General features: G+C 45.1%; 1 protein-coding gene across 6 annotated transcripts in view; it reads right to left on the bottom strand.

Annotated features, from left to right (window-relative positions):
• Positions 1-895: 895 nt before the first annotated feature.
• The window catches only part of LOC131110189 (synaptopodin), a 62684-nt gene continuing 53205 nt past the window's right edge, over positions 896-10374 (bottom strand). For all 6 annotated transcript variants that reach the window (XM_058063016.1, XM_058063018.1, XM_058063015.1 and 3 more), the window contains 2 exons: positions 6575-8511; positions 896-3816 (listed from right to left, as the gene is read on the bottom strand). In XM_058063016.1, the coding sequence (XP_057918999.1) occupies positions 2614-3816; positions 6575-8511 (3140 nt within the window). In that variant the 3' untranslated portion in view covers positions 896-2613. The remainder of the gene's footprint in view (positions 3817-6574; positions 8512-10374) is intronic.

Here is a 10374-nt window from a genome sequence, read left to right as displayed (position 1 = left end):
ATCCCAGCTGTCTTCTGACGAGAGGTGGGGTACACCCTGGACTGGTGGCCAGCCAATCACAGGGCACATATAGACAAACAACCATTCACACTCACATTCATACCTATGGATAATTTGGAGTCGCTAATTAACCTAGCATGTTTTTGGAATGTGGGAGGAAACCGGAGTACCCGGAGAAAACCCACGCATGCACGGGGAGAACATGCAAACTCCACACAGAGATGGCCGAGGGTGGGGAAAGACAAAATAAGTAGCCAAAAAGTTACCACTTCCACACAAAATAAGAGGAGAACTCATTCATTCATTCATTTTCTACCACTTATCCTCACAAGGGTCACGGGGGTGCTGGAGCCTATCCCAGTTGTCTTTGGGCGAGAGGCGGGGTACACCCTGGACTGGTTGCCAGCCAATCACAGAGCACATATAGACAAACAACCATTCACACTCACATTCATACCTATGGATAATTTGGAGTCGCTAATTAACCTAGCATGTTTTTAGAATGTGGGAGAAAACCGGAGTACCCGGCGAAAACCCACGCATGCACGGGGAGAACATGCAAACTCCACACAGAGATGACCGAGGGTGGGGAAAGACAAAATAAGTAGCCAAAAAGTTACCACTTCCACACAAAATAAGAGAACTCATTCATTCATTTTCTACCGCTTATCCTCACGAGGGTCACAGGGGATGCTGGAACCTATCCCAGCTGTCTTCAGGCGAGAGGCGGGGTACACCCTGGACTGGTGGCCAGCCAATCACAGGGCACATATAGACAAACAACCATTCACACTCACATTCATACCTATGGACAATTTGGAGTCGCTAATTAACCTAGCATGTTTTTGGAATGTGGGAGGAAACCGGAGTACATGCAAACTCCACACAGAGATGGCCGAGGGCGGGATTGAACTCGGGTCTCCTAGCTGTGAGGTCTGCGCGCTAACCACTCGACCACCGTGCAGCCCTCCTGAATGTCTTATATTTGTATTTTAGTTCATGTCATAATTTATATGCTCAACAATACTTCATTTTGAATGTACTCAAATGCCTATTCCTTATGAATACTCGTCTTACGTAGACATGTATTCATAAAAATGGGGCAGTCAAAGCATTTCAAAATCAGGGAAATTATATGAAACATTTTTATGGCAAAAAAAAAAGGAACAGTGTTTAATGAAATGGGTGTATCGATCACACATCACATCCCGTTTCAACTCCCAGTACTGTGTTTCTGTAAAGATTCCATTCATTTCAACAAAGGCATTATATAAAGAAACACATACACGTTATGTCCAATTCATTATTGCACCAAGTCTTACAATTTTCCATGAATTAGAATAACGATCCGCGATTAACTCTTCAGCCGTGTTTGACAGTGTGATTAACAATCGGCGTACAATGAAAATGAATAGTCTCCAGTATGGAATGAACAGTAAAATACAGTAAACCTCGGATATATCGGACTCGGATATATCGGAAATTCGCTCACAACGGACAGATAAAAAAGAACCAATTTTTCTGTAATGCATTTCCAATAAAAATTCATTGCATATATCGGATTTTTTATAACGGATTTCGCCTATTTCGGACAAAATCTCCAGTCCCGTTCCAATGCATTTCCATTAAATTTCCCTCGCATATATCGGATGGCCGCATCGTGGCGCTCCGATTCGCCGAATCGTGACAGGACGCTATACGACGTCATTTGCAGCGTTTGCAGCGTTGCCTGCGCGTCCAGGTACATTGGAAACATAGTCAAGGAAGTGCCTCCACCCAGAGATGGCCGAGGGTGGGGAAAGACAAAATAAGTAGCCAAAAAGTTACCACTTCCACACAAAATAAGAGGAGAACTCATTCATTCATTCATTTTCTACCGCTTATCCTCATGAGGGTCACGGGGGGTGCTGGAGCCTATCCCAGCTGTCTTTGGGCGAGAGGCGGGGTACACCCTGGACTGGTTGCCAGCCAATCACAGGGCACATATAAACAAACAACCATTCACACTCACATTCATACCTATGGATAATTTGGAGTCGCTAATTAAGCGTTTGCAGCGTTGCCTGCGCGTCCAGGTACATTGGAAACAAAAGTGCCTTTTTATAACGGATAAAATCCGATTTACGCATATACCGGATATAAATCCGATATATGCGTAAAACGGACATTTTCCGGTATACGCATATAACAGATTTCGCTTATATCGGACAAAACCAGTGGGAACAATTGAATCCGATATATCCGAGGTTTACTGTAATAATATTTCAATCAAGGTACTGCATAGTTTCATGGTCTGATTTCCATATTCACTATTTGTTGTAAAAGTCTTTGCATTTTAACTCTTGTCAGACCAGTAAACAATAACAATAACATTCAAAACTATCAATGCTAATGAGCTAGCATAGCCTTGGTATGCATGTTGTGAGGCTGTAAAGTGTTACATTTAAAGTGAATATAAAAAACGATAATCTTTGGTTATTTGGAGTGTTGCTCTTTGGGTTCACCAGAAGCGTACAAGCTCCAACAACTGCATGTAAAAAGCTTGTTCTTGTCATTGTTAGAGCACGTTTTCATGGTCCAAACGTGAAGTTCATGGAAGCAAATGTGAGGACCTCACAGGTCGGTGGAGATGGTGCTTTTCTTCACCCTTAAACTTCCGCCCCAGCCGCGAGGGCAAGTGTTGTAAGAATGCATGCCAGGTGACCTCAGGCCCGAGTCTTCAGACTCGATGGAGGCATCAGAATCCGTGAGGGAACGTGTGTTGTAGAGCCTCACAGGAGAGCAAATCCCCTGCGTCGGTGTTGGTGGAGGACTGGTGAAGGTCGGCGACTGGGCCCCCAGTGGCCGAGAGTGAAAGGGGTTGATGGGAGCTTTGCAATCGTAGCCGTGGTGGGTAAATCCCACAGGTGAGATGGGTAGACTGTGAGAACTCAGCGCACCTGGAGACGGGCTGTTTTTACGTTTGGCTGCGTTGATGATATTCTTTGCTAGCATTCGATGGTTGGCTTTAGAGTCTAGATTATTATTGACTGGAGACATACAGCGACTGTCCTTGGATATTGAAGATACGGATAGACGCTGACCGGAATGAAAGGACAAACTACCGTGAGAAAGTGCAGGCGACTGGGAACGTGAGCCCCAAGGTGGAGAAACCGGAGAAGTGGTTGTGAGTGGTTTGGAAGATCTAGAAGAGGACCCAATGGAAGGTTGTATTACCATCGGTGACTGACTCCTTGGACTCCATGGAGGAGAGCGCTGAGATGAAGTTGCAGATGTTTGAAAAGGTCTGGAAGAAGAAAGTGAGGAGAGGGTGGCGGAATGGGTACTCGTGCTCGCCATCGGGGAATGGCATCTCGATCCCCAAGGTGGACAAAGCGCGGAGGTGTTTGGAGATGTTTTTGAAGAAACGTGCGGTGCATCTGAAGATTGCAGGTTGACTACCGGGGACTGGGATCTTGAACCCCATGGAATCGAACGGGAAGAATTTGATCTTTGGGGTTTGTAATCATGAACAGAGGAATTGATTGAGCCAACCATTGGGGAGTGGCACCTTGAACCCCAAGGCGGGGAACATGGAGACGTGGGCGTCTGGGGCGGCTTGGAAACTGATGAAACGGTGGAAAGCGGAATATTTTGGCTACTCATCGGAGATTGGCATCGACTACCGGGAAACCAAACAGGGGAAGTGACTGATCGGATGGGATTGGTTGAGGAGGGGCGGTTGTTCTGAAGGTTGGGCGGCCATGTTGGACTGTCTGCGCTGATGGACTTCTTGGTGACGCCGGGGTTTTCAACCGTGTAGGCCTCCTTTGGTTTCTGTTGGACCACAAAAAAAACATCTTTTACTACACATGTACACAAATACTACCATTCCTAACACTAATAACATAGAGAGTACTACACGGCCAAATGTATTAATTTACTGTACATATGTAATATTTGTTATTTATTAGAAGCCTAGTATTACTACATGTGTTTTTGCAATAACCTGTGTCGACCTACCCTGTACTTGCCACTCGGGTTACAGTTATGTAAAAACCGATGACCTTTGCGGGAACACGAGGTTACGTTCCCGAAGCTCCCGATAAACACAACAATTAATCTTCAAGAAGACAGCTGAAACTATCCAATTAAAGCTTGTAAGACTAAATTTGGGGGCGGCACGGTGGTCTAGGGGTTAGCGCACAGACCTCACAGCTAGGAGACCAGGGTTCAATTCCACCCTCGGGCATCTCTGTGTGGAGTTTGCATGTACTCCCCGTGCATGCGTGGGTTTTCTCCGGGTACTCCGGTTTCCTCCCACATTCCAAAAACATGCTAGGTTAATTGGCCACTCCAAATTGTCCATAGGTATGAATGTGAGTGTGAATGGTTGTTTGTCTATGTGTGCCCTGTGATTGGCTGGTGACCAGTCTAGGGTGTACCCCGCCTTACACCCGAAGACAGCTGGGATAGGCTCCAGCACCCCCGCGACCCTCGTGAGGAAAAGCGGTAGAAATGAAGACTAAATTTGGAAGGTGAATCGAGTCCACGATGACCCGTAAGACCTCGGGTCAAATACGTACTTTGTACCCCTGATGGGCAACAGAAACTGAATACAGTTATGCGAAGGATTATCAGAACCGTATTATTTATTAGTGTAATCAAGTGTCTGCGGTGTCAGCAAGAAAAGCCAAAGAAAGTGACACACGCATTAAAAGTGAAATAAATGCTTGAGTGAAAATATGAAATTAGAAAAAGGAGAACAAGGTCACAGACGAGTGAGCGCATGAAGTTTTAATCAGAGAAGAAAAGAATTCAGCTAAAAACACACAAAAAAACACAATTAGACCAGACAGTGAATGAAGGTTTATGAAGTGAAACAGACATGCAAACCCCGGATACTGAATCAACAACGACTGATCGTTTCCTGTGAACAAACACTTCTGGAATCGCTGCTTGAAGTCATGAAAACAATTTTCGATGGAGATCCCAGAAGCAAATTAGTATGCAGTCTGCAGATGGGAGACATCAAAGAATCCAAGTATGCAGCAACATTTGGAGTACAAAAAAAAAAAAATGGTGGTGAGAGCAGAGCACATCACCCTGAAGATATAGAGACATAAAAGGAGCTCTCTGGCTGCATTTTGGTGTCAGCGAGAAGCATTAAATTGCAAATCATAGCTCATAAAGCAGATGCCACATCTGTCAAAGGGTTTTGTAACAGCAGCACCCTGTTGTCCAAATCACTAAAAGACACAGTGGAAAAAAAAGGGGAGCGTCCTTATTCATTTTATTTACATACTCAACATGAAAGCATTTAAGCTCCTTGCAGCATCTGATTTTTTTTGTATTTTAACTAAAAAAATGCTTAACGCGGAAAAGTTGATAGAATATTTGTATTTAAAGAGCTCAAAGAAAGTAGACAGGAAGGTGAGGAAGCAAAAGGAACATGCAAGTATAAGGAAAATGCTGTAAATCAGGGGTCTCAAACATGCGGCCCGCGGGCCAAATGTGGCCCGCAGGACACTACTTTGAGGCCCCCGCCTTGATATGAAAGTTTAATGTTCGTTTGATATGGATGCTGTATGGTATCATGTACCCAGACAAAAATGATTACGTTTGATTAATGTTCATGTTAAAGGTTAAATAACTGTTAATAGTTATCCTCACTAACCCGTGTGGAAGTGGTAAGTTTTTGATATGGATGCTGTATGGTATCATGTACCCAGAAAAAAAATATTATGTTTGATTAATGTTCATGTTAAAGGTTACATAACTGTTAATAGTTATCCTCCCTATCCGTGTGGAAGTGGTAAGTTTTTGATATGGATGCTGTATGGTATCATGTACCCAGAAAAAAATTATTCCGTTTGATTAATGTTCATGTTAAAGGTTAAATAACTGTTAATAGTTATCCTCCCTATCCGTGTGGAAGTGGTAAGTTTTTGATATGGATGCTGTATGGTATCATGTACCCAGAAAAAAAATATTACGTTTGATTAATGTTCATGTTAAAGGTTAAATAACTGTTAATAGTTATCCTCCCTATCCGTGTGGAAGTGGTAAGTTTTTGGCTATTTAAGTTTAAAGGAAATAACTTGGAGGCTACCGTTTAGGTCGCTAGATCTCTAGTTTGCGAGTTAGCATGTGTCTCAAGACGCTGCAGTTGCGCAATATGTTGTAAATAAAAAGAGTATAAATGTGACTATAGTCGTGTTTTGTCATGTCTACAGGGCTCTAATAATGCTTTGTTCATTTTAATCTGAAAAAAATAATTTGTCTACCCACCAACTATATGTGGTTTCTTAAGTTTTTATTATTTGTTGTTTTATTATTATTATTATTATATTTATTTATTACTAATTTATTGATTTTTTATTCTTGATTTGTTTATTTATTCATATTTATTTATATTTATAGTTTATTTATTATATTTTTCTGTTTTTAATAAATGTGTTTTTTTTGGAAAACCTGATGCGGCCCAGCCTTGCCCAGACCCTAGCTCCAGTGGCCCCCCAGGTAAATTGAGTTTGAGACCCCTGCTGTAAATTCTAAATGAGATGACGTCTTAAAAAAGAAATGGCCTCCACACCTGCGGTTCAATCCCTGCCTTTTTGGCAGAAAATCTGGGCCTCGGTGCTTGAACTCCCGTGCGAGGAGATGCAGAAAAAGCAGCCGATGGCTGCCCACAAGCTGGGCTTGACGCTGGGTACTCTGCTCCTGTGGTGTGGCTGGGGGGCACCGAGGTGGATTTACACTGGATGCTGAAGTTCGAAACAGGGTTGCTGGGTAAGGAAGTCTGCCTGGAGAAAGACTGGGATTGGGACATCTGGTTCCTGGACTGTGGAGCTCCTCTGGGTAGGGTACTCAATGGGTCTTTGACTGGGTTGAGTATGAAGAGTGAAGAGTTAAGCTGATAGGGTCGATGTCTTGACAAGTCCATCTCGATCTTGGAGCAACCGTTCTCCAGAGGGGGTGGTTCTTGAACCTGAACTGTTGGTGGTCTTGGTTTTGGTTTGGTGCTTTGTTGGGTTTTTATGTTGTGTGCAAGTTGAGCGCATATGTCTGAGTTTTTAGCAATGGCTTTGACTCTACCCGGCATATTTGATGGATAAATCCAAGATGGCGGCAGAGACATTGTTGGAGAAGGAGCTCTCATACGGTGACCTGGATTCTCGTTCTCCACGACAAACTTCTCCATTCTGGATCGCCGTTTGGCAAACAGCTCCGCACCCTTCCCAGATGCATCGTTAAGGGTCTGTTCTGGTTTATGCTCCACCCTTGCATAGGTTCTGGCGCTCTTAAGGCAGGATGTCCACTCTGGAGCTTTGGCATCTTCGGCTTTGTCTTCCACCTTAGTAAGGAAGTTGGATGCCTCCGCGCCGAGAGCCAGTAACTCCTCCTCAGATGATGGTGGCTCGGGTATGGATCTCTGTCCACGTTTCTTCCTTTCATCTACGCCCTGCACGAGCGACAGAAGCTCCGGGTTTGGTGCTACAACCGGTTTCTCTTTGAACGTGAACATTGACTTTTTATTTGCTCGTCTGGCGGCAATATCTTCTAGTAGTCCTGTTTTTATTGGCGGTGTAGACCTTCTTTCCAGAAAGGACTGGGGAACTAAGGTGGACGGCTTCGGGGATGTAGGAGGTCCATACTGCAGCACCGGGGATTGGGATGGAGGAGCGAGAGGAGGAGATACGACCGGTGGAGAGGAGTACTCAGTTTTTGGAGGCTTGTTTGTGAAGGCCGGCAGTGGAGATGTGGGATATGCCGGAGGAGGAGGCGCCACTGGCTGAGGAGCAGTGAACGCAGAAGAAGCGTGGAGGTTCTCCATGACGGGACTGGTGGACTCTTGGATTTGCACCGTCAGCGGTGAGAAAAACGGCCTGGCAGTGCGATTGAGGATGGTGTTCGGCTTCGATGGAGATGAGGAGATCTTCTGAGGTCCATCCGTGCCATTAGGAAGCTTTGACGTATGACCTCCATTCATCTCCGCCTCGCTCTCAACGAGACTCATCACAATTGGATTTTCTCTTCCAGGGGGGAGCTCATGCTTGACTTCGTGTTCTCCTTCCTCCTCTTCTTGCTCCTCCACCTCCTTCACAGGGAGGAAATGTCTCTCTTGTATAACATTGTGCTTGGTGTCATCTTCTCTTCCATAATGGTCACCTTGTTCCTCCATGTTGTCACCGGCAGCCGGTACCCCGCCAGTCGGCACTAGTAGCGTCTTAGTGGTAGCGCAATTCCGATAGTTCAAGTCTTTAGTCTTCTCCTCACGACTCCTCTCTTCCCAAGTCAGTTTGTTGCATGAAGAGGAGGTGGCGTTCACATTCCTGGCGATGTCCTCCTTGGATACTTCTCCGCTGCTTTCCAGTGTAAAGGCGGTGACTCTCTGCTTGCGGCGGTTGAAGAGCTGAACGCCTCTGGAGTTGGAGTTGGAAGCGACGGTGAGCTGAGCCGCGATGATGTGACTCCTTAGGCGAGCCTCCTTTAGCTCCTTTTCGGATAAGCTGACACTCCTGGTTAAATCTGGGAGGGGACAGAAGCGGGAATCTGGTTAGTAGGAACAAGATAATCACAGATGCTTTCATAAGCAAAAATATAACTTTATTGTCCAAAACATAGGAGTGGTTAGCACGCAGACCTCACAGCTAGGAGACCCGGGTTCAATTCCATCTCTGTGTGGAGTTTGCATTGACTCCCCTGTGCATGCGTGGGTTTTCTCCGGGTATTCCGGTTTCCTCCCACATTCCAAAAACATGCTAGGTTAATTAGCGACTCCAAATTATCCATAGGTATGAATGTGAGTGTGAATGGTTGTTTGTCTATATGTGCCCTGTGATTGGCTGGCCACCAGTCCAGGGTGTAGAAGACAACTGGGATAGACTCCAGCACCCCCGCGACCCTTGTGAGAAAAAAGCGTAGAAAATGAATGAAGAACTTTATTGTCCAAAACATAGGCTGCACAGTGGTCGAGTGGTTAGCACGCAGACCTCATAGCTCGAAGACCCGAGTTCAATTCAACACTGGTATTACATTTCTACAGAGGTCTTGAGAAAGGCACTCCCAACTCATTCTACTGTATATGTTTCATAATTGCACGGTGGTCAAGTGGTTAGCGCACAGACCTCACAGTTAGGAGACTAGGGTTCGATTCCACCCATCTCTATGTGGAGTTTGCATGTTCTCCCCGTGCATGCGTGGGTTTTCTCCGGGTACTCCGGTTTCCTCCCACATTCCAAAAACATGCTAGGCTAATTAGCGACTCCAAATTATGTATGAATTAGGTATGAATGTGAGTGTGAATGGTTGTTTGTCTATATGTGCCCTGTGATTGGCTGGCCACCAGTCCAGGGTATACCCTGCCTCTCGCCCAAAGAGAGCTGGGATAGGCTCCAGCACCCCCCGTGACCCTCATGAGGATAAGCGGTAGAAAATGAATGAATGAATGAGTTCTCTTATTTTGTGTGGAAGTGGTAACTTTTTGGCTACTTATTTTGTCTTTCCCCACCCTCGGCCATCTCTGTGTGGAGTTTGCATGTTCTCCCCGTGCATGCGTGGGTTTTCTCCGGGTACTCCAGTTTCCTCCCACATTCCAAAAACATGCTAGGTTAATTAGCGACTCCAAATTGTCCATAGGTATGAATGTGAGTGTGAATGGTTGTTTGTCTATATGTGCCCTGTGATTGGCTGGCCACCAGTCCAGGGTGTACCCCGCCTCTTGCCCAAAGAGAGCTGGGATAGGCTCCAGCACCCCCCGTGACCCTCATGAGGATAAGCGGTAGAAAATGAATGAATGAATGAGTTCTCTTATTTTGTGTGGAAGTGGTAACTTTTTGGCTACTTATTTTGTCTTTCCCCACCCTCGGCCATCTCTGTGTGGAGTTTGCATGTTCTCCCCGTGCAGACAGCTGGGATAGGCTCCAGCACCAGAAAATGAATGAATGAATGAATGAATGTCCAAAACATTCTGATAAGAAGGAGAACTACTTTAAAGTCACTTTGATGCTAATCACTTCTATTATTGAGTGTTCCTTGTTTTCCGTGCTTAAAAGTCTCATTCCAGCCAGCAAAGTTATTTCCCCTGCAATCTGTTCAAGTCCCTCCCAGAGCATTCTTCCACTGCTGAGAAAACCCCCTGCTTAAACTTCCAACATGCTTGCTTTCTGACTGCGACGCCTGCCCCTCAAACTACAGCATAATTATCGTCCATAACCATATGATCCAATAAAGTATCCCGTTTACGCCTCACAACTGTTCTAATCTGATGAACAATGCAGATTTAAAAAGGATAATAACCGGCGCCGGTCACACATGTGATACATTATTCTGCTCGTTCATGTAATACCGAATAGCGGAAGAAATTCCAAATCCCTCCAGAGGCGTTTCTAT

Source organism: Doryrhamphus excisus, chromosome 23, assembly GCF_030265055.1.
Source record: "Doryrhamphus excisus isolate RoL2022-K1 chromosome 23, RoL_Dexc_1.0, whole genome shotgun sequence".
Lineage (NCBI taxonomy): Eukaryota > Metazoa > Chordata > Actinopteri > Syngnathiformes > Syngnathidae > Doryrhamphus > Doryrhamphus excisus.
Note: the sequence above shows the minus strand (reverse complement) of the source record. Positions and strands in the feature narration are given on the sequence as shown.